The sequence below is a fragment of the Petaurus breviceps genome, unplaced genomic scaffold (assembly GCF_028583685.1).
Source record: "Petaurus breviceps papuanus isolate PSGF00001 unplaced genomic scaffold, PetGlider_PUasm1.0 90775, whole genome shotgun sequence".
Taxonomy (NCBI): Eukaryota; Metazoa; Chordata; class Mammalia; order Diprotodontia; family Petauridae; genus Petaurus; species Petaurus breviceps.
This window is the reverse complement of record NW_027187342.1, coordinates 1,329,804-1,351,835: the sequence shown is the minus strand read 5'-3', so window position 1 is coordinate 1,351,835 and position 22,032 is coordinate 1,329,804. Positions and strand designations below refer to the sequence as shown.

The 22,032-nt window shown below is 43.8% G+C and overlaps 1 protein-coding gene across 3 annotated transcripts; it reads right to left on the bottom strand.

The window, feature by feature from the left end:
• Positions 1 to 290: 290 nt before the first annotated feature.
• Positions 291 to 20,107, bottom strand: PRNP (prion protein (Kanno blood group)). 3 transcript variants are annotated; one of them, XM_069068874.1, is made up of 2 exons: positions 19,858 to 20,107; positions 291 to 2,925 (listed from the first exon to the last, which is right to left on the bottom strand). In XM_069068874.1, the coding sequence occupies exon 2, from the start codon at positions 2,913 to 2,915 to the stop codon at positions 2,130 to 2,132; it is 786 nt and encodes a 261-aa protein (XP_068924975.1). In that variant the 5' UTR covers positions 2,916 to 2,925; positions 19,858 to 20,107; the 3' UTR covers positions 291 to 2,129. The 3 variants fall into 3 exon arrangements, with proteins under 3 accessions (XP_068924975.1, XP_068924976.1, XP_068924974.1); XM_069068875.1 differs by having other exon boundaries at positions 19,892 to 20,107; XM_069068873.1 differs by having other exon boundaries at positions 19,949 to 20,107.
• Between the last annotated feature and the right edge of the window lie 1,925 nt (positions 20,108 to 22,032).

Here is a 22,032-nt window from a genome sequence, read left to right as displayed (position 1 = left end):
ATCTGCTGGCTTTCACATGTCCTCTGGTTTCCGCAAAAACTTCCCCCAAATTCTCATTTATGTTACACAATTATCTCAAAACCACAACAGGGAAAGTCACTATGTGGAAAGGATAACTGTATCTGTACTATCATAAAGGCAAAGAAATTCTCCTGAAAAATTTCCTATGGGAGGGCAAACAAGTATAAAAAAAGGACTCCAGAAACCAGGAATGGGCTTCCAAAAGAGAGCCTTAGCCACGCAAGGTAATGACTAATATTCAATAAGAGAAGACACTTTACAAAAGGGGCTCACTTCATCTTCTGCCTGTTTAATTTTTAGTCAGATATTAAACATTTATAAATTTTTAATACATCAAAACAAGTACGTGCGGTTACAAATCTATAAAATGTCCTTATATTACTAAGTGCATGCAAATTTCAAAGACCACTTTCCCCTGTGCATTGTGGACTCCCATGGGAATCCATTCAGCATGCAGTGCTGAAAGCCTCAGGATACTTCTTTTGCGAAATAGGCATTTGGAACCTTGGAAAGATACATACTACACTGGATACTAATCTGGGTGACAATTGTTCTGAGCAGAATTTCTAGTTTATCATATCCAATATTTACTGATTACAAAGACTACCTTTACATTGCAAGCCAATCACAATGCAGAAGTGACAACGAAAACCTAATCATTTATTCTACAAGGACAACTTTTTCACAACTCAAACAAAAATAATTTAGACAGATCTTCTCCCCGTCTTCTCTCCCCGTCTCCCACCCTTTTCTGAGATACTGTTTTTGGGGATTGGATTAAACTTTAAAAAAAAAAAGGTTAATTTCTTCCATCTGAAGGTTTTTTCTTTTAATCTGACTCTAAGTGCTCATCCAGTATTGTTGCTACTTCATCTCCAGACAGGAAAAAAAGAGCTACGAGAGCTTCTTTTATTTATAAATCCACCAAACTGTCTCCTTAAATCTTAAAAAACAATTACATTTTAACCAGCTGCTGGTTCCTCTGGACTAAATCGGCCCCTGCTTTAAGCCTATCAGCGCTGGCAACTCTATGGCCTTGCAGGCAAATAGATCCAGCCAAGGCGCTGCAGGCCTTTGATATTTGCTAGCATTAGAAGAGGGCTTCCTTAGTTATCTGGGAGTATCTGCTTTGCATTTTCACGTTCTTGGGTGGGATACACTGGTAGACATGGTTTATACTGGGTTTGAACAATATGTATATACCAAAATGGTCTGAGATTACAACACACACCCAAAGTTAACACTACTTTCCAAATTGTGGGTTACCCAGAAGAAAGGTCTCTGTAGCACAGGACACAGCTTACACAATTATGCTCATTCCATCGATGACAAATAGACCTGGCCCCTGGGCCGGATATATTTTTGGTGCAGCCTCTGCTGAGTGTGTCCCATTACAAAATTCAAGACAGTAGTCACAGTAGTGTGTAGTAATAGCTGCACTTAATTTGGCAGCTAGAGCCTGGACCTACACGGTTGGATGATTTCTATGGTTTGCCTATACAGTCTTTTTCCAAATGATGAAAATTGTTGTTTGAAGAGGAAAATGCATCAGGATGTACTGAAATGTATGAATGAGTCCCCTAAGAACATCTAACTGGCTATGATATCACAGCTGACAAGACAAAGAAGAAAAGGGGCTTTATAACTAGTGTGAGTTCGCTACTTCCTTATTTACTCATTTAATGAACTACAAGCAGACAGGAATATTTAGGTGACATTTCAGCAAGCAAAAGGACCCATGTTTGTGTCATCTGGAAATATGTTTTGAAATCATTTCTGTTTTGGCCTCTTTTCTACACTATGGAAGTGTCTAGATGGACCAGAAATTACCCAATGATCTCCCTCGGAAAGGATACTGCCAAAGGCGGCACTGATTTGACAAATGCATGATCAAAATGTTTTGGAAGGAGAGGAGGCTGGGCATCTGGGATCTACTGTACATTCCCCAGGGCTCATGAGTGATAAGGGCCTTAACTATGGGTGACAGACAAACATAGAAATGAAAAACTGCTGCTATTTGGGCTGCCCTTGCAGACTGAAGGATTTCCTTCTCTGCAAAGATTAAGAGAATAAAATAAACATTAAGAGAGTAAACATTGGAAGGCTTCTTAGCTCACAATCAGAAAGATAAGGAAGCTGAGGAAGAGGAGGGTCACTGGCGGGGCAGAGAAGAAGGCCATGTTGTAGCCTCGCTGGGCCGCAGCCTGGTACTCGGTCTGGTACTGCGTGATGCACATCTGCTCAACCACACGCTCCATGATCTTGATGTCAGTTTCCGTGAAGTTCTCCCCTTTAGTGGTGGTGGTGGTGGTGTGTTGTTTCACCGTGATGTTGACGCAGTCGTGCACAAAATTGTTCTGGTTGCTGTACTGGTCAATGGGCCGGTACATAACTTGGTTGGGGTAGCGGTACTGGTTTTCACGATAGTAGCGGTCTTCATATTCATTACCAAAGTGCATGACAGGCCTACTCATGGCACTCCCCAGCATGTAGCCACCAAGCCCTCCTACAACTGCCCCAGCAGCAGCGGCCCCAGCCACATGTTTTAGGTTGGTTTTGGGTTTATCTGGTTTCCACTTGTTATAGGTGCCACCGGCCTGACCCCAGTTAGATCCACCATGTGGCTGACCCCAACTGGACCCTCCAGCATGGGGCTGACCCCAATTAGAACCTCCGGGATGGGGCTGACCCCAGTTGGAACCCCCGGCATGAGGCTGACCCCATCCAGGGTATCGGTTGCCTCCAGGGCTACCAGCCTGGCCTGGATAGCGGTTGCTTCCTCCGCTGTTCCATCCCCCTCCAGGTCTTGGCTTTGGTTTCTTACAGAGGCCTAGATCACTCCAGGTTACAATGAAGAGAGCCAAGATCCAATATCCCAAGTGGATTTTTCCCATGGTAGCTGATCTGGAAAAAAAAAAGATATAAAAATTCTGATTTTGTTAAGAGACCACTAAAGGAAAAGAGGAAATGAAACACACTCAAGACACATTATATGTATATCATGTAAATCATCAGGAAGGAGTAGGATGCTTCTATTAAAAAAAAACCACACACACACAGCAAAGATTGGCAACACTGAATGCAATATGAGGTGTAAACTTTTTTTGATGTTCTTTTGGGGGAAACCCTTTAGAAGCAACACTTAGCCCTAGAGGTTTTAACCTTTTCATCTCTGGCACCTCTGCCCTGGGATCCTGCTCTCTGATTGGTGATTGCCTCACCTGGCCCACCGTGTCAGGCACCAGAAGCCCCTCTCCTTCCATTTCCAGTTCTGGGAACTACCATCTACTCCCCCTGTGGTGGTTCCTAGAAAGGGTGTGTCCACTGAGTCTCCCAATTCCCCATTAGCCATCCCAGTAACTTCCCACATGCCCCTCCCTGCACAGCCTTCCCTCAATGTGCTGTCTCCTCTGCCTCGTGGAAACCCCACTTCCTTCAAACAGCACCACTGGCTAACTAGGCCATTTTTGGTGTCCCCCCAACTCCTGGGCTGCTGGTCCCCTCCTCTGAGTCCTGGCACCTTGCACAAAGTCCTGCACACAGGACGTACTTCATGAATGGTAGCTGACTGAACTCTCCCTTTTCTGAATTTATTATTATTACAATCTTTAACACAAGAAAGCAAGTGGGTTCCAATTCTACTGTCTGCCTTACATGTTCCAGGCTCAGTTCTAGGCACTGCGGAACAGGAACAAAAATGAAGCTTGCTCCCCAACATGGGAAACAACACAGGCCACATGGAATTATGTCGTGTGAAGACATTATGTTGTGGATGAAGTCTTGTTTCCCAGCTCGACTGGGAGCTCCTTGAGGCTCATCACACTTATTTTACAGTCCCCAAAGGGCACGACATAGTTGTGGACACATTCCAGGCGTTACACAGCTTGTTCCCAATGAAGCATCTGTACACACTGTGGCCTCAGAGCCCTTAAGAGCACCAAACGCCATAGACTACACAACACGTAACTAGACACACGTGTGTATACAGCATATACTTATATAGTATTATATAGTATGTTATACCAGAACGAATACTATATATGTTTTTATATACACACACTATATCTATCACCAAACCACACATGTGGTATGTATGCATATACATATAAATAGCTATATTATGTGCATATATAGTATATATACTACATATAGTATATATTTGTGTAGTTGTTTTTCAATCATGTGTAACTCTGTGACCCCCGGCTCACTTTACAGATGAGAAAACGAGGCAAACAGGGTTAAATGACTTGTCCAGGGTCACACAGTTGGTAAGTGTCTGAGGTCAGATTTGAACTCAGGAAGATAAGTCTTCCCAACTCCAGGCCCAGCACTCTGTACACTGGGCCACCTAGCTGCCCTTATAGTACATATACTATATTATATAGTACATATGAGCATATATACTATATGTGATAGAAATACTAAACAGCACAGATTACGTAGATAAAATTGTATATATAAACCTATATGTGTATATTATATATACAAGCACACACATACACACACTATATAACAAGTGGTTCCTGTTGTTTAGAACATACATGTTTTTATATGCATGTGTGTCTACAGCTTCAGAGTTCACCTTTCATCAATGTGTTACACTCCTTAGCGCAGAAACTCTTTCCGTGGCTATAGAACAGCCAATCACCAGAGGGTGCTGGCAGAGCTTCTGATTTGCCCACTCACCCACTCTACCAGTCTAGTATGTGAGAGAAGAAAGTTCTGCCTCCAGAGCTTCCTGATTCCAAGGCTGCCCTCCATCACACCACACTGCCCCTCGTGGATGAAGTCTTAACTCCCCCAGCCTTCGATTGGAGAGGGGATGGGAGTGGAGCAATGATGGGAACTCAACCTTCTTCATGTCCTAGCCCTATGTTGCCATAGAGCTTTTGGAAACTGGGCTCTTGTCCCCACATTTCTTATCTCTCCCAGGCTGCCCAGGAAGAGGGAGATGGGAAAGGCCCACTACAGGACTTGAGAACGTTCAATTCAATAAAATAAACATTAATTATCTCTTAGAGCACAGTATTAACTGCGATGAAGCCCCAAATGGAAGGGTCTATCCCCAAGGGGTTTACACTCTCTTTACATTCCCCCTTTTTCAATCAAGGGAACCAACATCCCCCCCTCACCCAGCATCACAACCATGGACTCATCCTCAGTCCCCTCCTTTCCCCATATCCCATCAGTTGCCCTATTTGGCTGATTCTGCTTCTGCAGCTTCTCTGGCTCATGGCCCTGGGTGCCCCTTGCCTCCTAATCAGACTCGGCCTGCAGCCTCTCCAGCGGCTTTCTGGAGAACTGCTCTTCTGTTTGACATGAGAACACTTCCCAGTCTAACCTTGTCTTCTAGGCTTATTTCCCATGACTCCCTCCACATCCCAGTCAAACTGGCCTACTTTTTCCCCCTCTTTGTGAAATGCCCTCTCTTACCTTTGTGTAAACTTTCTTCTCACCTGTGCCCCACTGGATTCTCTACCTCCCTTCTGTGCTCAGCTCGAGCGCCACCTCCTACATGAAGCCCTCCCTGTCCCTCCTATCCCCCATCTGCCCCTCTCAATACTTTGTATATATCTCATATGGACTTATCAGTGTCCTCTCCCTACTCCCCTGCTTCCAGGAGAATGCAAGATGCTTGAAGGCAGGGACTAGTTTAACTTTCTTTTTATCCTCAATGACCAGCACAGTGCCTGGTATGTTACAAATGAAAAACCCCAAGAGACAGGGTTTCTGGGTAATTAATAATCGATTAATTAGGCAAGTTAAGAATCAATAAATTGATGATCAGCACTTTCTCTCTAACCAAAGACCCTAAAGGGAGGCTCCAAAACACCTTAAATTGGGTGTGCGCCTTCTGACAGGGAACTCCTCAGACAAGTGAAACTCAATCTTAATAGGCAGACACTTAATGAGGAGGAGGGCTACAAGTCTACAGCTTGTCCTGCTGGGAGCAATCTGGACATCCAGATCATTCCGGCTAGTTTTCTGCTTCATGCATTGGGTCACCCTAAACTCTAATGGAGGGGTATGAGGACGGGGGCTATTTTCCCCAGGATGAGAACTCACTCAGGCTGGATTGTGTCTATGCTCTAAACAGAAGTTGGATCTCCTACTTCGGTGTGGTCTCGCCCAAGATGAGGGTAGGGGTAATCTCCTCAACTAGTCATGTCTGCCGGACACAAGAGTTGGGCCTCAAAGAGGAAACTGAGGAGAAAAGCCTGGATTCCCAATCTGATAATTAGTTATTAATATGATAGTAAAACAATAATTTTTAATTATTAATAATTACCTACATGGTAGATAATTAAGAAATGTTTGCTGAATTGAATCCCACTGAGGAAATGCATTGTATACACAGATAAATAAAGGCAATGTAATTGAGGAGAGAAAGAAAACTATCACATTTAAGATGGCAAATATTCTCTTTGGATACCCATTTACCTTTGCCAAGTCTACTAATGAGCTGAGAATACTGCCAGTGGCTGGGGAGTCCCGATCTAGGTGCCCAGCTCATTGGGGATGGGACCAGTGACCACAGCTATAGAACCATTTCCCCTTTACTGCAGAGATGTTAGCCCGGGATCACTATCAGGGAATCACAGCTTTGGAAGGGGCCTCTGGCCAGCCTGTCCAGTCTCCACCTGGAGGCCTGGGACAGGGGCTGCTCGCTACCTCCTGAGGGAAGGGGTGATCTTGCTTCAAAAGCCTTGGTTCCTAATTCCTCCCTCTAGGGTCCTTAAAATCCTTCCACGTGGCAGCCCTTCTGTATTTGAGGATGGCTATTCTATTAGTCTTCTCTTCTCCAGGCTAATCACACCCAGGTGCTTCTCTGGATCATCAATGGCATGGCCCCCAGGTCCTTCACTACACCTTGCCCTCTTCTGGAGTGCTTAGGGTGCTTGGGCCTAGAGTCTCATTCAAATTCTGCCTCCAGCACTTGCTAAACGATGTGTCCCTGAGCTAGTCATTTAACCACTGTCTGCCTCAGTTTGGGATAAGAGCACCTACCTCACCGGGTTATTCTAAGGATATGTGATAATGTGATAGTATTTGTAAAGTGCTTAGCACAACAACCGGCACTTAACATATGCTTGTTTTCTTCTTTCCTTCCTAACTGTACCCTCCCCAAAGTTGCGAATACTCTCCTTACTAAAACCACTTTTTATTTATTTCATATACATTTCACACATAATTACATATGTATATGTTGTCTTCAAGACAGACTAAGCTCTTTGAGGGCAGGGATGTTTCAGGTTTGTCTTTGTATCCTGCCCGGCACATTTAGGGATTTAATGAATGCCTGTTGATTGAAGTGCTATGAATATATCTCTAAAATTTTTTTGTTTTAAAAGCATATTACTTTAAGCCTGGTATAATGGAAAAAAACACTGAAACAGAGACAAAGAGAAGAGAAAGGGGGAAAGGGGGGAAAGAGGGAAGGAGAGGGAGAAAGAAAGAGGCAGAGTGAGGAGAAAGAGGGGGGAAAGGAGAGGAGAGAAACACTGGGAGGCTGGTGGTACCTCTAACAGTTCCCTACCCAAATAAATAGAATTCATAAATATGAGAAAATTACTTTTTGCATAATAGTTGCTTCCAATGTTTACACTGCCAATATTCCCTCTCACAAAAATAGTGCATGTAGATAGATCCTTTATCTCTAGCCAACAGATGGGTTAAAGGCTTAAGATAAACCACTTTAATCATCTACAGTCCTACGGATATGAGCAAAAGGGAGGCTGTTGGGGGCATGGATGTCAATATAGTTATTCATTTCTTCACTACTTTAGGGATCAGTGATCAGAGAACCACTGAAGCAGATTAAAACCCCTCTACAAGTTAGTGGAAGGCCTACTAGAATTGCAATTTATGAGGAGAAGAGGGGTGGGATGAAAAAAATCAGCAGCCTGGGGTGAACTTGGCCAACCTTCCTAAGTTTAGTTAGACTGGTCCTTGGACAGAAGACATCCTGTCCATGGCCTGGCAGCCTCTTGATGTCTGTCCTGCTGGGACAGACCCAGCAGAGGTGATGATGCTACGGGCCTGGCCTTTAAGAAGTCCGAGTTCCTTCTAAGTCATGAAGAGGCAGGAAGAGGATAGAAGTAGAATCCACGGATCCATTCATTAATTTAACACCCACTGATTAAATGTCTGACTATGGCAGACATTGTGCTGCCTTTCCCGTCCTCTTCCTCCACCCTGAGAATGTCCTTCCATCCCCTCTGTATATACCTTACAGTCCCTGGCTATTTACACCGTGTCTCTCCCATCAGGATGCCAGCTCTTTGAGATCAGAGGCAGCATTTTAGGCCTTCTTTGTATCACATGCCTGCTTCATACAATGCCTGAAAATGAGTAAGAACTTAATAAGTGCTTGCAGGCTGTCTGACTATACATGATAATGACTTACTAACACTCTTCTGGGTGTTAAAAAACCCCAGTGGGGCTTTCCACAGAGAGATTAAAACAACAACCAAACCTCTGCTACTCACTCATAAGGTTGTACTCTCTGTTTTTCCCTTCTGCTTTCAGCCTTCTTTATGCCTCTCCTTTCCAAGAACTATCCCAGACTGCCTCAATATTCACTTACTCTCAAAAACCAAAATTCTGCCTGCTGGAGATTCACTTAAAAAGGTCCCTCTTTTACGTGGAAACAAAGTAGATGCCCATTGATTGTGGGATGGCCAAATAAATTGTGGTATATGAATAATGGAGTATTACTGTGTTCTAAGAAAGGATGTGAGGTGAATACAGAGAACCACGTACAGATCTACATAACAAATGCAGAGAGAAGTAAACAGCAAAGAAAACGATGAACACAATGACTAGTTCAATGTAAATGGGAAGAACAGCAGAACTATTAAACATGAATGTTGTAAAGACAAAAATTAAAACCAAATGTAGCTCCAAAGAAGAAATCTGAGAAGGCACTCCCACACCTCTCCTTCCACATGTGCAGAAGTAGGTGTGGAAGACTCTCTTTTTTTTCAGTGTATCAATAGGTTTTGCTGATTTCCCAGCCTTCTACCCCCTTCTTCTTCTATTTCTTCAAAAATATCCCTTTGTATATAGGATGACCAGGGAAGGAGAAGAACTGGGAGGAATTTAGACAATGTAAAAATAATACATATAGATATGACATTTTAAAAAAGGAGTACTACTTTTAAGGGGCAGCTAGGTGGTGCAGTGGGTAGTGGCAGGCCTATTCAGGAAGACTCATCTTCCTGAGTTCAAATCCAGACTCAGACTAGCTGTGTGAACCTGGGCAAGTCACTTAATTCTGTTCACCTCTGTTTCCTTGTCTGTAAAAATGAGCTGGAGAAGGAAATGGCAAAGTACTCCAATATCTTTACCAAGAAAACCCCAAATAGGGCCAAGAAGAGTCAGGCAGAACAAAGCTTTATGTAGGATGGCACAATGGAAAAAAATACTTGTTCTGGAGTCAGAGGCCTGAGGCTCATAGCTAGCAGATGATGTTTTCTCTTCTTTAAAATGAGGTTACCCCAGAGGGCCTCTGAGAACCCTTTCAGTTCTAGATCTATGGGGCCTATGAACTGTGAGCCTTCTCATATTAGGTAGTGGCTTATCTATTGGGATAATGGTGCGGGGATAGAGGAAGGAAGGAGGAGTCACTTTGCTATCAGCTGCAACTTGTTGGGGATGAGGATGCCTGGTGTAGAGGTCTATGACATAGCAGTCTCCTAGGGCAGGAGGAGGAGGTACTGACAGGAGAAGTGGATCATAAAGAGATACAACAGGTCAGAAGGAAGGACAGGTCACAGAATATTGGAGTTGGGTGGGCCCTTTGGGCAGTCTAGGCCAGGGAGTCTTAAAACCCAAGGTACACAGACTTGCCACCCAAAAGAGCCCACAAGTGGATTAAAAGAAATTCATGAACTTGGATGGGGGAATAAATTACAATTAAATGAAACATTTAGTTTCATTAACTGAAATTTAGCATTTCCTTCCATTATGAATACAGGCAACAAACCACAATTGTATTAATAATACTTGTGACAAATTTGTTTTTCAAAGTCTTTCAAGTGAATTTCAATTTAGTTTCCTTTGTCATGCTGTGTCTTTCATTTTATAGATTTAGAAACATTCTGAGAAATGGTCCATGGGCATCACCAATCTGCCCAGGGGGTTGAGGACCAAAAAAAAAAGAAAAGGTTAAGAATCCCCATCTAAGTCCACTCCATAGGAAAGCAGAAATCTTTTCTACCATACTACTGAAAAGTGGTCATCTAACCTGCACCTGAAGACTTCCACCAATGCGGAACTGATTACTTCCTGAAGAAGCCCCTTTCCTTCTTAAATAGTTCTGGTTGTCATAAAGACTTTCCTTACACTGAGTCAAAATTGGTTTTACCTACCTGTTGCTCCAAGTTCACAACAAAGGAAATGGAAAACTCTCAAAGACAAAACCCTTCTAGCCATCTGATATCCTAGCCTGCCTCTTAAGAGACCCAATGGGAAGGGCTCCTTTCCTCTGAGAGAGGAGAGCCAGAGCGGCATGGCCCATTGTCCCATTCAGGGACATGTGAGTTGTAGAGAGGGCGACTTGGGTCTCATACCTGATGACAGCTCTGCTTAGTCTCCTAACTCTAAGCTGATGACCCGTCTAATGCTTGCTCATCTTCATCTCCAGCTCCAAGCTCTTGGACCAGGCCCAGGTAGCGTTTTACAGAGATGCCCCCTGGTTAGCTGGGCATGGCAAACGGAATGGGTCCCAGCAGCTTTAGAGGCCAAGGCTCATAGATATGCTATGCTCTCTAGTCACACCTCTAGCCAGGCTGCCTCACTATCTCTAGTGGCTCATAAAAGGCCTTCTTCTTCCCTCTGCACAATCTAGTGAAATCACCAGCTCATATTCAATTAGAGCCAGAGTGGATCTCAGAGATCATTTCATAGAACCCCTCTGTTTTACAGAGGAGGAAACTGAGGCCCAGAGACGGTTAAGTGACTTGGTCAAGGTCACACAGGTTGTAAGGAATGGAGCAATAATTCAAACTTGGGTCTCCTGACTCCACATCTAGTATGATTTTCATTTTTTTCCTTGGGAACTTGAGAAATAGTTCAATTCTACATTTTGTTGATAAAGCTCAATTAACCAGAACAGCATGGGGGAAATGAAATTTGTGGTTAAGCAGCTAAAAGATGCTGTGTGGCACAGTAGGTAGGGTACTGTACTTGGAGTTAGGAAGAGCTGAGTTTGGATCCTGCCTCAAACACTTACTAGCTGTGTGACTGTGCAATTTCATTTCTCTTTAGCCTCAGTATCTTCATCCATAAAATGGGGGTAATAATAGCACCTATCTCCTGGGGTTGTTGTGAGGATCAAATAAGCTATTTGTAAAGCACTTATCGAGATGCCTAGCACACAGCAGGCGCTTAATAAATGCATGTTCCCTCTTTCCTCTCTCTCTGCTCCTCCTCCCCATTTAGGTGATATGATCACTCAGCTAGTACCAGAAGCAGGATATGAATCCAAGTCTTCCCAACGCCAGACCCAGCACTATAACCCCTATGATGTGATGACCAAGAGTGAGTAATTTGACTTAGGAAATCAACCCATAGCATTTTTCATCTGTCCTTTGCTTACTTGGTTTTTCTCCTTCCCTCTGATGTACATTTAAATAGAGTCATAAGGATCATAGTTTTTAAAGATGGAAAGGAATCCATAGATCAATTATTTCACCGCTCCCATTTTACAGATGAGGAAAATGAGGCCTGGAGGAACTAACCAGCTTTCCCAGAGCCACACAGGTAGTGAGTGAGCGGCAGGGCCAAGATCTGGACTCAGCTTCCCTGTCTTCAAATCAGTGTTTTCCATTGTGCCATGATTTTAAAATCGCAGAAAGAGAAGGCATTCAGGGGTCTAAGGAAGTCAGGACTAGTTCCATCATTCACCGACTATCCACTCCAGTCCAACAAAGTCTTTAATCAAGCCCTTTTCCAACATAAGGTACTGTACTAGGCCCTGGGGATAAAAAGACAAAGAAACAAGCAGTTCCTTCCCTCAAGGGGTTGACAGTCTACAGAGGGCAGATTATATTAAGTCAAAGAGCAAGGAATCCATCTCCCACCTCTGTTCTTGTCTGGTATTCTCAGTATGTGAAGAGAACCAAATACCCCAAAGCATGCTGGACACGGACCCTTCACAGGATTTAAGAGAGGACATCCATGAACAAGAATCTGACAGGATAAGTAAGGTATAACTACCCCACTGGAAAGGGTACCCAGGTTAATGAAACCAAACATCCAAGTCAGTCAACAATCAACAAGCATTTATTAAATGCTTATTATAGGCTGGGGGATACAAAGGCCAAAATAATCCCTGCCCTCAAGAAGCTTACATTCTAATGAGGTCACTCATAGAAAGCACCTTGCAAACCTTAAAGCCTATGTAAATGCTAGCTACCATCAATGTTGGGGTAACTAGGTGGCACAATGGAGAGATGCATTTATTAAGTACATAATATGTGTTAGGCATTGTGCTAAGTGATTTACAAATAAATGGGGAAAGAGCACTTAAACAGGGTTTCCCTCAGCATTCTACAACTGGGGTGGCCTGTGTGGTATGCTTAGAGGGCCCAGAGTCAGGAATACCCATCTTCCTGAGTTCAAATCTGGCCTCAGACATTTACTAGCTGAGTGACCCTGGGCAAGTCACTGCTGGTCTCCGTTTCCTCATCTGTAAAATGAGCTGGAGAAGGAAATGACAAACCACTCCAGTAGTTTTGCCAAGAAAACTCAAAATGGGTTCATGAAGAATCGGACCGGACTGAAATGAGTCAACCACCAGCAGCAGCAGCAGCTAGGGAGGGCAGTTAAGGGATCCTGCAGAAGGGGGATATGAACTGTCTTAAAGGAATCCAAAGAAAGTGAGAGGCAGAGATGAGGGGGCAGAGCATACTAAGGTGTGGGAACAGCTAGTGTAGACACACAGATGGGAGCATGAGTGTTATGTTGGAAGAATTACAAGCAGGCCAGCACTGTGGAGAAGGGGGGTTAAGGTGTAAGGAGGCCGGAAAGGCAGAGTCAGGGTAAGTGAGCTCAAAAACTGGGCAACTAAACTCAGCCGCCCTCGTTTTCCAGGTAACCTAAATCATCCTCACAATACTTCACATTGTAAAATACTCTCCTCACAAGCGGAAAGGGCACTCAGCCTCTCCCTCTGCACTCCCCGTGGCCTGCGTGGGACCCTCATTTTGCAGGAGACACGGGCACTAGGTGACTTGACAGGGAGCACAAGACATCTGATAGCACCGTAATGTGGTGTCACCCCTTTACTTTGCCCATGGAAGCGTTTTGAATATTTAATGCTGCCACTGTTGCCAGGCAACAAGGACACTGGACTGAGGAGCTGATGTTTGCAAATCCAGTCGGAGGGCTACATGGCAATGGGGCAGGGGACGGACAGCCGTGCTCAAGCTCGAGTCAGAAAGACTTGGGCTCAAATCCGGACTTCCCCCCTCACTAGCTGTGTGACCCAGGGCAAGTTACTGAATGTCTCTGGGCTTCAGGCTGCTCTTCTGTAAAATCAGGATGGTTCCTCTAGTACCTACCTTACAGGAACATTGTGAAGCCAAAATGAGGTACTTATGTCAAGTGCTCTGCACATCTTAATGGGCTCCATCAATGTCATCAGCTACTATTGGAACAGATTTCACAAAACCTTATCTTCATCTTCCCTTAAGGAGACCTACAAACTTCCATCATTCTTTAGGGACATAAACCTTTGTTAACTTTTAAGTGATTGCCAACTGAAAAAACACATAATAATTAAGGGCAGTTCTGGAAAGAAATTAATTTTAGAAATCCCATCTGTTTAAAACCAGACTAATGTACAGAAAATATGGTACAATGGAGATACTCTGATAGAAAGAAAAGAACACTGTCTTTGAAGACAAAGAACTAGGGTCGAATCTCACCTCTACCAACTCCATCTAGGTCAAATCACTTAACTCCTCTGGGTCTGTTTCCTCACTTATACAACAGGACGTTGGATCACAGACCTTGGAGGTCCCTTCCAGCTCTTCAGCCATTATCATTGATCATGGATGAAGATATATAAGGGGGAAGTGTGTGTGTGTGTGGGGGGGGTGTCTAGGGATCAGAGTATAATTGAAGGAATATCTAGTCCAACCCCTCTTCTCCCCTCTGCCCCGCCCCCTTTAAGAGACGGAGACAGACCCAACCAATAAGGCAAAGAGACATGTCCAAGGTAATCCAGGTGGTGAATGGCAATCAGGGCTGAAAATGGGCCCTGTGTCTGTTTTATGGTGGCTTCCCTCCCCCCCCACACCAGCCTTCCTTCTAACAGCTAATGACTTTTTTTAGAAATTTAAACTTTTTTGATATTCAGAACTTGACAACCTCCATACATGGAAGAGTGTAAAAATAAGATTAAGTTAGTTATATATCTCTCACTTATACATAAACTACACTTAAAAAAATTTACAACTTAGTTTCAAAGTTTTACTGCTTGTTTGTGGTTCCTTCTGAACCTCTATTTGGTGGATTTTTTTTTTTTGGAGGGCAATTGGGGTTGACTGGATTTTTAAAAAAATGCTACAGACTGCCTTCGTTTTCTTCTGGTTTTGGGCATCATGATACTCAGACCCCTCTCCCTCCCAAATCCATGCTCCAATTAAGAAACATAACCAAACAAGACTTTGAAACAAATACAGCAGGAGAATTGGAAGGCCCCTCTATTCTATCCCAATCTAGTGGGACCTCACCTCTCTCTCTCTCTCTCTTCTTCCTCTCTCCCTTGTGTGTGTGTGTGTGTACGTGTATCCCCATACACACAAATATTTATGGCATGTACTATATATAGATGGAAGCAGCTCCAAGAGCTGGGCACGACGGCAAGCACCGAACAACAACTATCTATGGATAGATGGGCATATATTTATATTCATAAATAACATACACATACAGGCACCTAGCTGTACATGCAGTACGTACACAAACATTTACGGTATGTACAATATATACATAGGGGCAATTAGGTGGTACAATAGAGTGTGGGCCTGGAGTTAGGAAGACTCTTCTTTGTGAATTCAAATCTGGCCTCAGACACTGTGTGACCCTGGACAAGTCACTTCACCCCGTTTGTCTCAGTTTCCTTATCTGTAAAATGAGCTAGAAAAGGAAATGGCAAATCACTCCAGTATTTTTGCTAAGAAAACCACAAATGGAGTCATGAGGAGTTAGACATCATTGAAAAATGACAGAACAATTATATATACATAGATGTGTAACATATTATATGTAAATATATACATATATAATCTATGTGTATATATAGAGTACATACCATAAACATCTGTATATATAGACATATGTCTCTCTCTCCATACACACACACACATATGTAAGTTCTCTTAAAAAGAAAAAAACCCTACCAATTAGCAAAAAAAAAAAATAGAATTTTCTTTTTTTGTTCAGAAAGAAAACATGTAGGACTTGCTTCTGATGCAGCAACTTCTCAATTCTTGCACATTCCCAGCTTGTTATTTAAGGAAGGGCTGGGAGCAGAGGGAGCTGACTCTGCACAGGGAGTGTCTCCTGGGCCTGGTCACCAACTGAGAGGCTGAATCTTGGGCTATGGGAAGCCTCTAGAGAATCTGCCTTCAAGCACAACTGGGAGCTTTGGGGTTTGCCAGGTTCTCCTATCTTAGCATCCTTATCTGGGTTTTCTTGCTCTCAACCCCTCAGTGCCTGGAACACAGATTTATTTATAGTAAGAGTTTTTCTACTTTTTCTTTTTTTCTGTAGTCTGGTCAAGTCTAGGGACTCCTTTTCAGAATAATGTCTTTAAATGCACTAAAAAAGAAAAGAAAACCAGTTATATATGTAGTAAGAACCCATATGCGGCAAGGTTCCACGTATGCGATATAGTACAAAATATTTGAAATAATAACAACAAAACCAAGTTCAGGTACCCCAATTTAAGAACCCCCAGCTTTATTGAGGCAGAAAAGGCTAAACAGAACGGATAGTGGGATGCCATTAGAACCTTCATGTATTGGAGTATGGAATGGAGTATCTACCAGGTCTGCACCTCTAAACTGTATTTTAATTCTTTTTGTAAATGCCTTGGACTATTAATTTCCAGGACAGCAGAGGGTGTGACTTTATCTAGATGCTGTTTCTTTCCCAGTGACTCCCAATGTCCTCCTTGCTAATAAATAGGTTCTTAATGTTTATTCAATTGAATTTATGTGAAAGTTTACTGTGTTCTAGGGGTGGAGTTACAGTTATCCCTTCCCCACTGTGGTTTCGATATACCACAGATTGGCATAAGAAATTAAATTTTGGGGAAGTTTTGTAAAAGCCGCAGACAACACACATGAAAGCCAGCTGAGATGACACAGAATCTATGACCAAATGCTTAACATAAATTTCACAATAAGGTACTGTAAACAACTCATAAAAGAAAAAGAAAAAATTCACAATTCCTCTCTGGAACAAGGGGAAGGCCAAAAAATTTTATGTGGATTTTCCACATTTGGGGTGGGGTAGAGGGGTTCCATGTCCCTAACTCCTGTGATGTGCAAGGGATAACTATACTTAAAATTCGTTTGCCAATTTTTTTTTTGTGTGCTGGTCACAAGCCTGGCTTCATCGGCTTCTATGTGGGGGTACACGTTTGTACACACTCACCCCAGGATCTTTGTGGCTGCTCTGGGCCACACTCAGGCTGCAGAAACCTTAAATCTGCTTTCTCTGATATAGTCACAGTGAAGTGATTTTTTGATCGAGAATATTTAGTATCTGTCCTTTCTGATCCACTAGTCTAGGTACAAACCTCTGGAGATCCTTGACTCTTGTCCTTTTCTCCCCCCAAATTCAATCAGTTGCCAAATCCTTATAATTTTATGCCCATAATATTTCTCCCATCTGCCTCTTCTCTCCATTCACTCAGGCACCAGATGAATTCAGGCTTTCATCACTTCTCACCAGAAACGTTTGCCAATTTCCCGATTCCAGTATCTTCCCTCCCATGTACACCCTCCACACAGCTGTCAAAATTACTTCCCCAAAGTACATTGCACAGCACCACTCCTCTGCATAAACATCCCCAGTGGCTCCCCATTGCCTCTAGGATAAAATAGGAAATTCTTTGTATTTGGAAAGTCAATGTGAAGTATAGTTATGGGTGACAAGTCTGGAAAGGCCACCTGGAGCCAGAGGCTGAAGGGCATTAAGTACTGAATATCAGAATTTGTATTTGATTCTGGAGTCAGAAAGGAACTGTAGCATTTGAGCCAAAGGGGGACAGGGCTTCAGCGCTGGGCTGGGAGAGGCTGGAGTAAAGAAGTCTACTTAGAAGGCTGTTTCAAGAGTCCACACAGGTGGTGAGAAGGGACTTAACTAAGGCAGAGTCTGGGAGTGGAGAGGAGTGAACGCAGGTCCTACCACCTCAGGATGCTCCCTGACTCCAAAGGGCTCCCCTTGCCTTTCCAGACCCCTCATTCAAACAAAACATAAGTTTCTATCAGAGAGAAAAGATATGGCGTAGGAAGAGCTAGATTCAGAATCAGAGGACCCTAATAAGAATCCTAACTGCCACATATGGGTTAAAACCTGTGTATCTTTAGGCAAGTCAGCAAACCTCTCTGGGCTTCATTTATAAAATGGAGTTGGGCTAGAACCAAGGATTCTTAACCTTTTTTTGGATCATGCACCCCTTTTGACAATATGGCAAAGTCCATGGAGCCCTTCTTGTAATAAAGTTTTTAAATACATGGAATATATACGACTACATAGAAAATCAATTACATTGGAATAATTATTAATTTTTTTTAATTTTAAGTTATCTTCCAATTCGAAATCAATGATGCTGAAAAGCGACCTCAGAAGTCTGGTCCATCACTTCTCATTTTTTAAAGGAGGAAGTAGCTTCTAAGTGGCCCCAAGATGGATTCGAATCCAGGCCTCCCCATCACACCAGTTTTAACGTACCTCGGGAGCCTCGTTAAATTAAGTGTTCTTTTCTTTCCCCCTTATAACGCCCTTACCGTGCCCCTTCTCCCCACCCTTTTATTTAACTCATCCCTACTTTGCCAGAACCAGCCAGCCCCACCTGGCTCCTCCTACCTTCCAGCTCCTCTCCTCCCCTCCCCTCCCTCACTTCCCCGGGCCCCTCCCCCTCCGCCCGCACGCAGGACGCCACGCCGGGTCACAATGTTTCTTTCTAGAAGCTGCCAGCAGCAACCAAGCGGGCGCGGTCTTTCCTGCAACCGCCCCCAGCCGCTTCCTCACCTGACTGCGGGTCCACACACCTTCCCCTCTGCTCCTGGAGCTCAAAGCACCCTAACTCCCCCCTCGCCCCCCCACCGGGAGGATTTCTCTGCTCCTCCCTCCCTCCCTCCCTCCCCTACCGCTCAAGATGCGCGGCTTCTTTTTTCTTCTCAATTCTAAAAGGGACGGGTCGGAAGAAGATGCCGGAGAGGGGGAGGCATGGGCGATCCTTGGGTGCACTTCTCTGGAGCAAAGAATGCGAGGTCCGGGCAGGCATAATATTTTGTTGCGGCTGCTGCTACGCAGTTCCCAGCTCATTCCCGTGGGGGGTTGGCTAGGCTTCTCTTGTGCCCGCCCTGAATCCGTTACCATCCAGCCTTACTCCTCCCCATCCTCCAAGGTATGTCTTTGCCCAGCCAGTCTCACACTCTGCCCCTTCCTTTAATGCTGCGTTAGATAACTTAAATGTAGAATGTGGGGTTTGGACTAGATCATCTCTGGGGCCCAATTCTGGCACTCTTATCAATCTGTTTTCAGCGAAACGTTTACCTTATACCAAGGACGGTGCAACGGGCTGTCGTGTTATATTTAGCATCGTCATTTACCAAGTGCTTTTATAATCTCGTTGGAGCCTCACAATAACCCTGTTTGCAACAGGCTGTCAGATCTGTAAGTAGGCTCCTCTGCCTGGGAAAAAGGGAGTAGGCCCCATGACATCTTGCTCCTAGGTGTCTGTCGTCCGATACAACTGCTTAAGTTAACAGAAAGAACCAAAAAGGATTTTGGGTCACCTGGTCTAATACCTTCAAAAAGGAGACAATGCCCGTAGAGTCGAAGAGCCTGGGTCAATCGCTTAGCTGGGCAGGGCTTGGACTAAAACTGGGGTGATTCCATTACATCTTCTTGCTTACTTACTAATCAGCCCAGGACCAGTCTCTATCAGAGCAACCCACACCTTCCTTTAAGTAGATGAAACATTGTTCACACGTGAAGCCTCCCACAGCATCTCTCCATTTCCCCATACCCTCACAATGTAGGCATTCCTTAACATCAACCGATAACAATCCTCTACTTCACAACTTGATGGAAACACCTATCATCCCGTCAACACAAACACACCTGTTCTCAAGATCTCTGACCGTGCCCACTTCTGAAGTCACCCCCCCCCCCCAGCAATTCGCAGGAACCTTCTCAATTCCCAAAGTTCTTCCCCAGGGAAATAAAACAAAACATTTTCTTGCAGCCCACGCACACACTTCTCAGTAATTGCCTGCATGGCGCAACACAAATATTCTCACCCTCTTCTCATTCAATTATAATCCCAGGCGCGTTAAAAAAAAAAAATCAGGGCCAAGTTCGGCAGGTCAATGGGCTTGTTCCCTCCACGCATTCTACCTAGGCAGGGCACCAAAACAACTATTCTGTAGCACTGATATCCCCGTGGCGAGAGGAAAAGAGACAACCGCCATCTCTCAAACTCAAAGAAGCCCTCAATTGGGCTGCACTCTCAGCTGGGTCCCAGCCCACGGTGGCCTGAATCCCTGGTTTTCATACACGCAAACAAACCCTCCTCTAGGATACCTCAGTTGCGGCGGCACGGATAACCGAGGCTTACAGATATTCTGAGTCAGGTGAGGATCGCCCCTTTTCTGGAAGGAGAAAAAAGGCTTGCCTTCGTCTGGTTCCAAACCACGCAGGGGGCCGCAAGAGGGAGGTTAGGGATTCCGGTAGCGCGCAGAAGGCCAGCAACCGCGCCGTTGTCTCCTCCTAACTGTCAGGCAGCCCGAGGAAGGTCTGAAATGAGAGCTGGGACACCGGGAGGAGGAGGAGGAGGAGGAGGAGAGAAGGGAGGAGTCTCCTCCGTCGTAGCTCCTCCCGCCAGCCAATGGCAGAGCCCGCCTGCTGATTGAGCAAGCGCCCAATGGATCGCACTGATCCTGCTCCGGCGCTTGCAAGTAATCACATGAGAAGGGGTTAGCGTTCATTTGAGGACAGGTCTGTCATTAGCAGAAGCTGACAGCTCCATCCCCACCTCCTCCTCTCCCCCGCCTGAATTACTTCGCCTTTACGGTTATTGGCTGGTCAACACGTTCAGTGAGGGATGCCTATTTATAAGGGATTATTCATTAGCTATAAAAGCAACCAGGGAATAGGGAGTTGGCATGAAGTCACAGCTGCGGATTTAAGGGACTGGAATGAGACATCAGAGCAAAGAAAAAAGCCTTGGAGCTGGAGGGCAATTTCTGCTACTTTTGTAATCAGAGAGGTGGGTTGGGAGAGTGGGGATTCTTTCTTGGAGCCAACGAATCAGGTTTTAAAAGTCTCATTTTTTATTGAGACCGTTTGTTTTTATATCACCTTTATTTCAGGATATCTCTTCCCCTTCTTCCCAGTAAGCATTTCCTTGTGTGTGTTTTTTTTAAAAAGGAAAAAAATATTAAACAAAACCAAACAACATTACGATATCCCAGCTCGGAAATTAGTAATAGGCACCTTTGAGTAATGAATACTCTTTACGTAAGGGTTGGCAGTTCTTTCGATGATGACGATTACACAGATAAAGAATTTCCATTACACCTCAGCATGACCATTCTACTTTAGTTTCTATCGACACTCAGGTGAGAGTAGTCATAATAAATACCACCTTTTCAAACTTTCTTCCTTTGTAAAACGGGGACATTGGATCAAATGATTTCTAATATCTCTTCCAGCTCTAAGGGAAATTATCTGAGTGGGGTGTTTTTTTTTTTTTTTGGAAGGGGGGAAGGGAAAAGATTGTTTCAAAAGTAATTTTTATTATAAACCGGAACAGTTTTAACAATTAAAAAAAAAAAGAAAATCCCAAGCCCCAATTACCTGTGTAACCAGAAGGACTCACTGTCTCTATGGTACTTTGTCTCTGTCTCTGTGGTACTTTGTCTCTGTCTCTATGGTACTTTGTCTCTGTGTCTGTCTCTCTTAACATATAAAGGTTGGTTTGTTTCTCTGGTCCAGATTTAGGATTTCATTCTGTAGGGGAAGCTCCCAGTGAGGAAAGCCCCTCTAGCAAGTCCTGTCAACAAAGTTTCTGCAATTAAAACTTTTCTTTTCCTTGGGTACTAAGAGGGACAGTTGCCTGGGATACGGAGAGATTAGGTGACTTTCTCAGAATCACATAGCCAGTACTTATCAATGGCAGGTTTTGAACCTAGGTGTTGCTAAGACCAAGGCCAGATTCTACTTATAAATTCTATCTCACAATACTCCCTTGTTCAGTATGTTTCAGTAGATCTCCGTAACCTCCAAGATCAAATATACACACCTTTGTTCATCACTAAAACCCTTAGCAAACCTGACCCCTACCACGTTACTCCTTTCCATGCTCACAGTGGTCTAGCGCCAAATTGTACTGTTCCTCATAAGAGGCCATCCTGTTATCTCTGTGCCATATCTGGAATGTAGTTTCTCTTCATGCCCTCCAGTTCTCAGAATCTCTAGTTCCTTTCTGCCTAAGCTCAAGGAATGACTTTTATTTCCAGTGTCCTGTAGCTGCTAGCACATTCCCCTGTACAATATCAAGTATCAACATATTTTTGTGTATATATAATATTTGCATATGTGTGTATATAAACACAAAATATTATATAATATTGTATATGTTATGTGTATAATATATAACATGATATACATCTGCTTTTTAATAGTATTTTATTTTTCCAAATACATGTAAGGACAATTTTTGACATTTTTTTTTAAATAAAATTTTGAGTTCTAAAT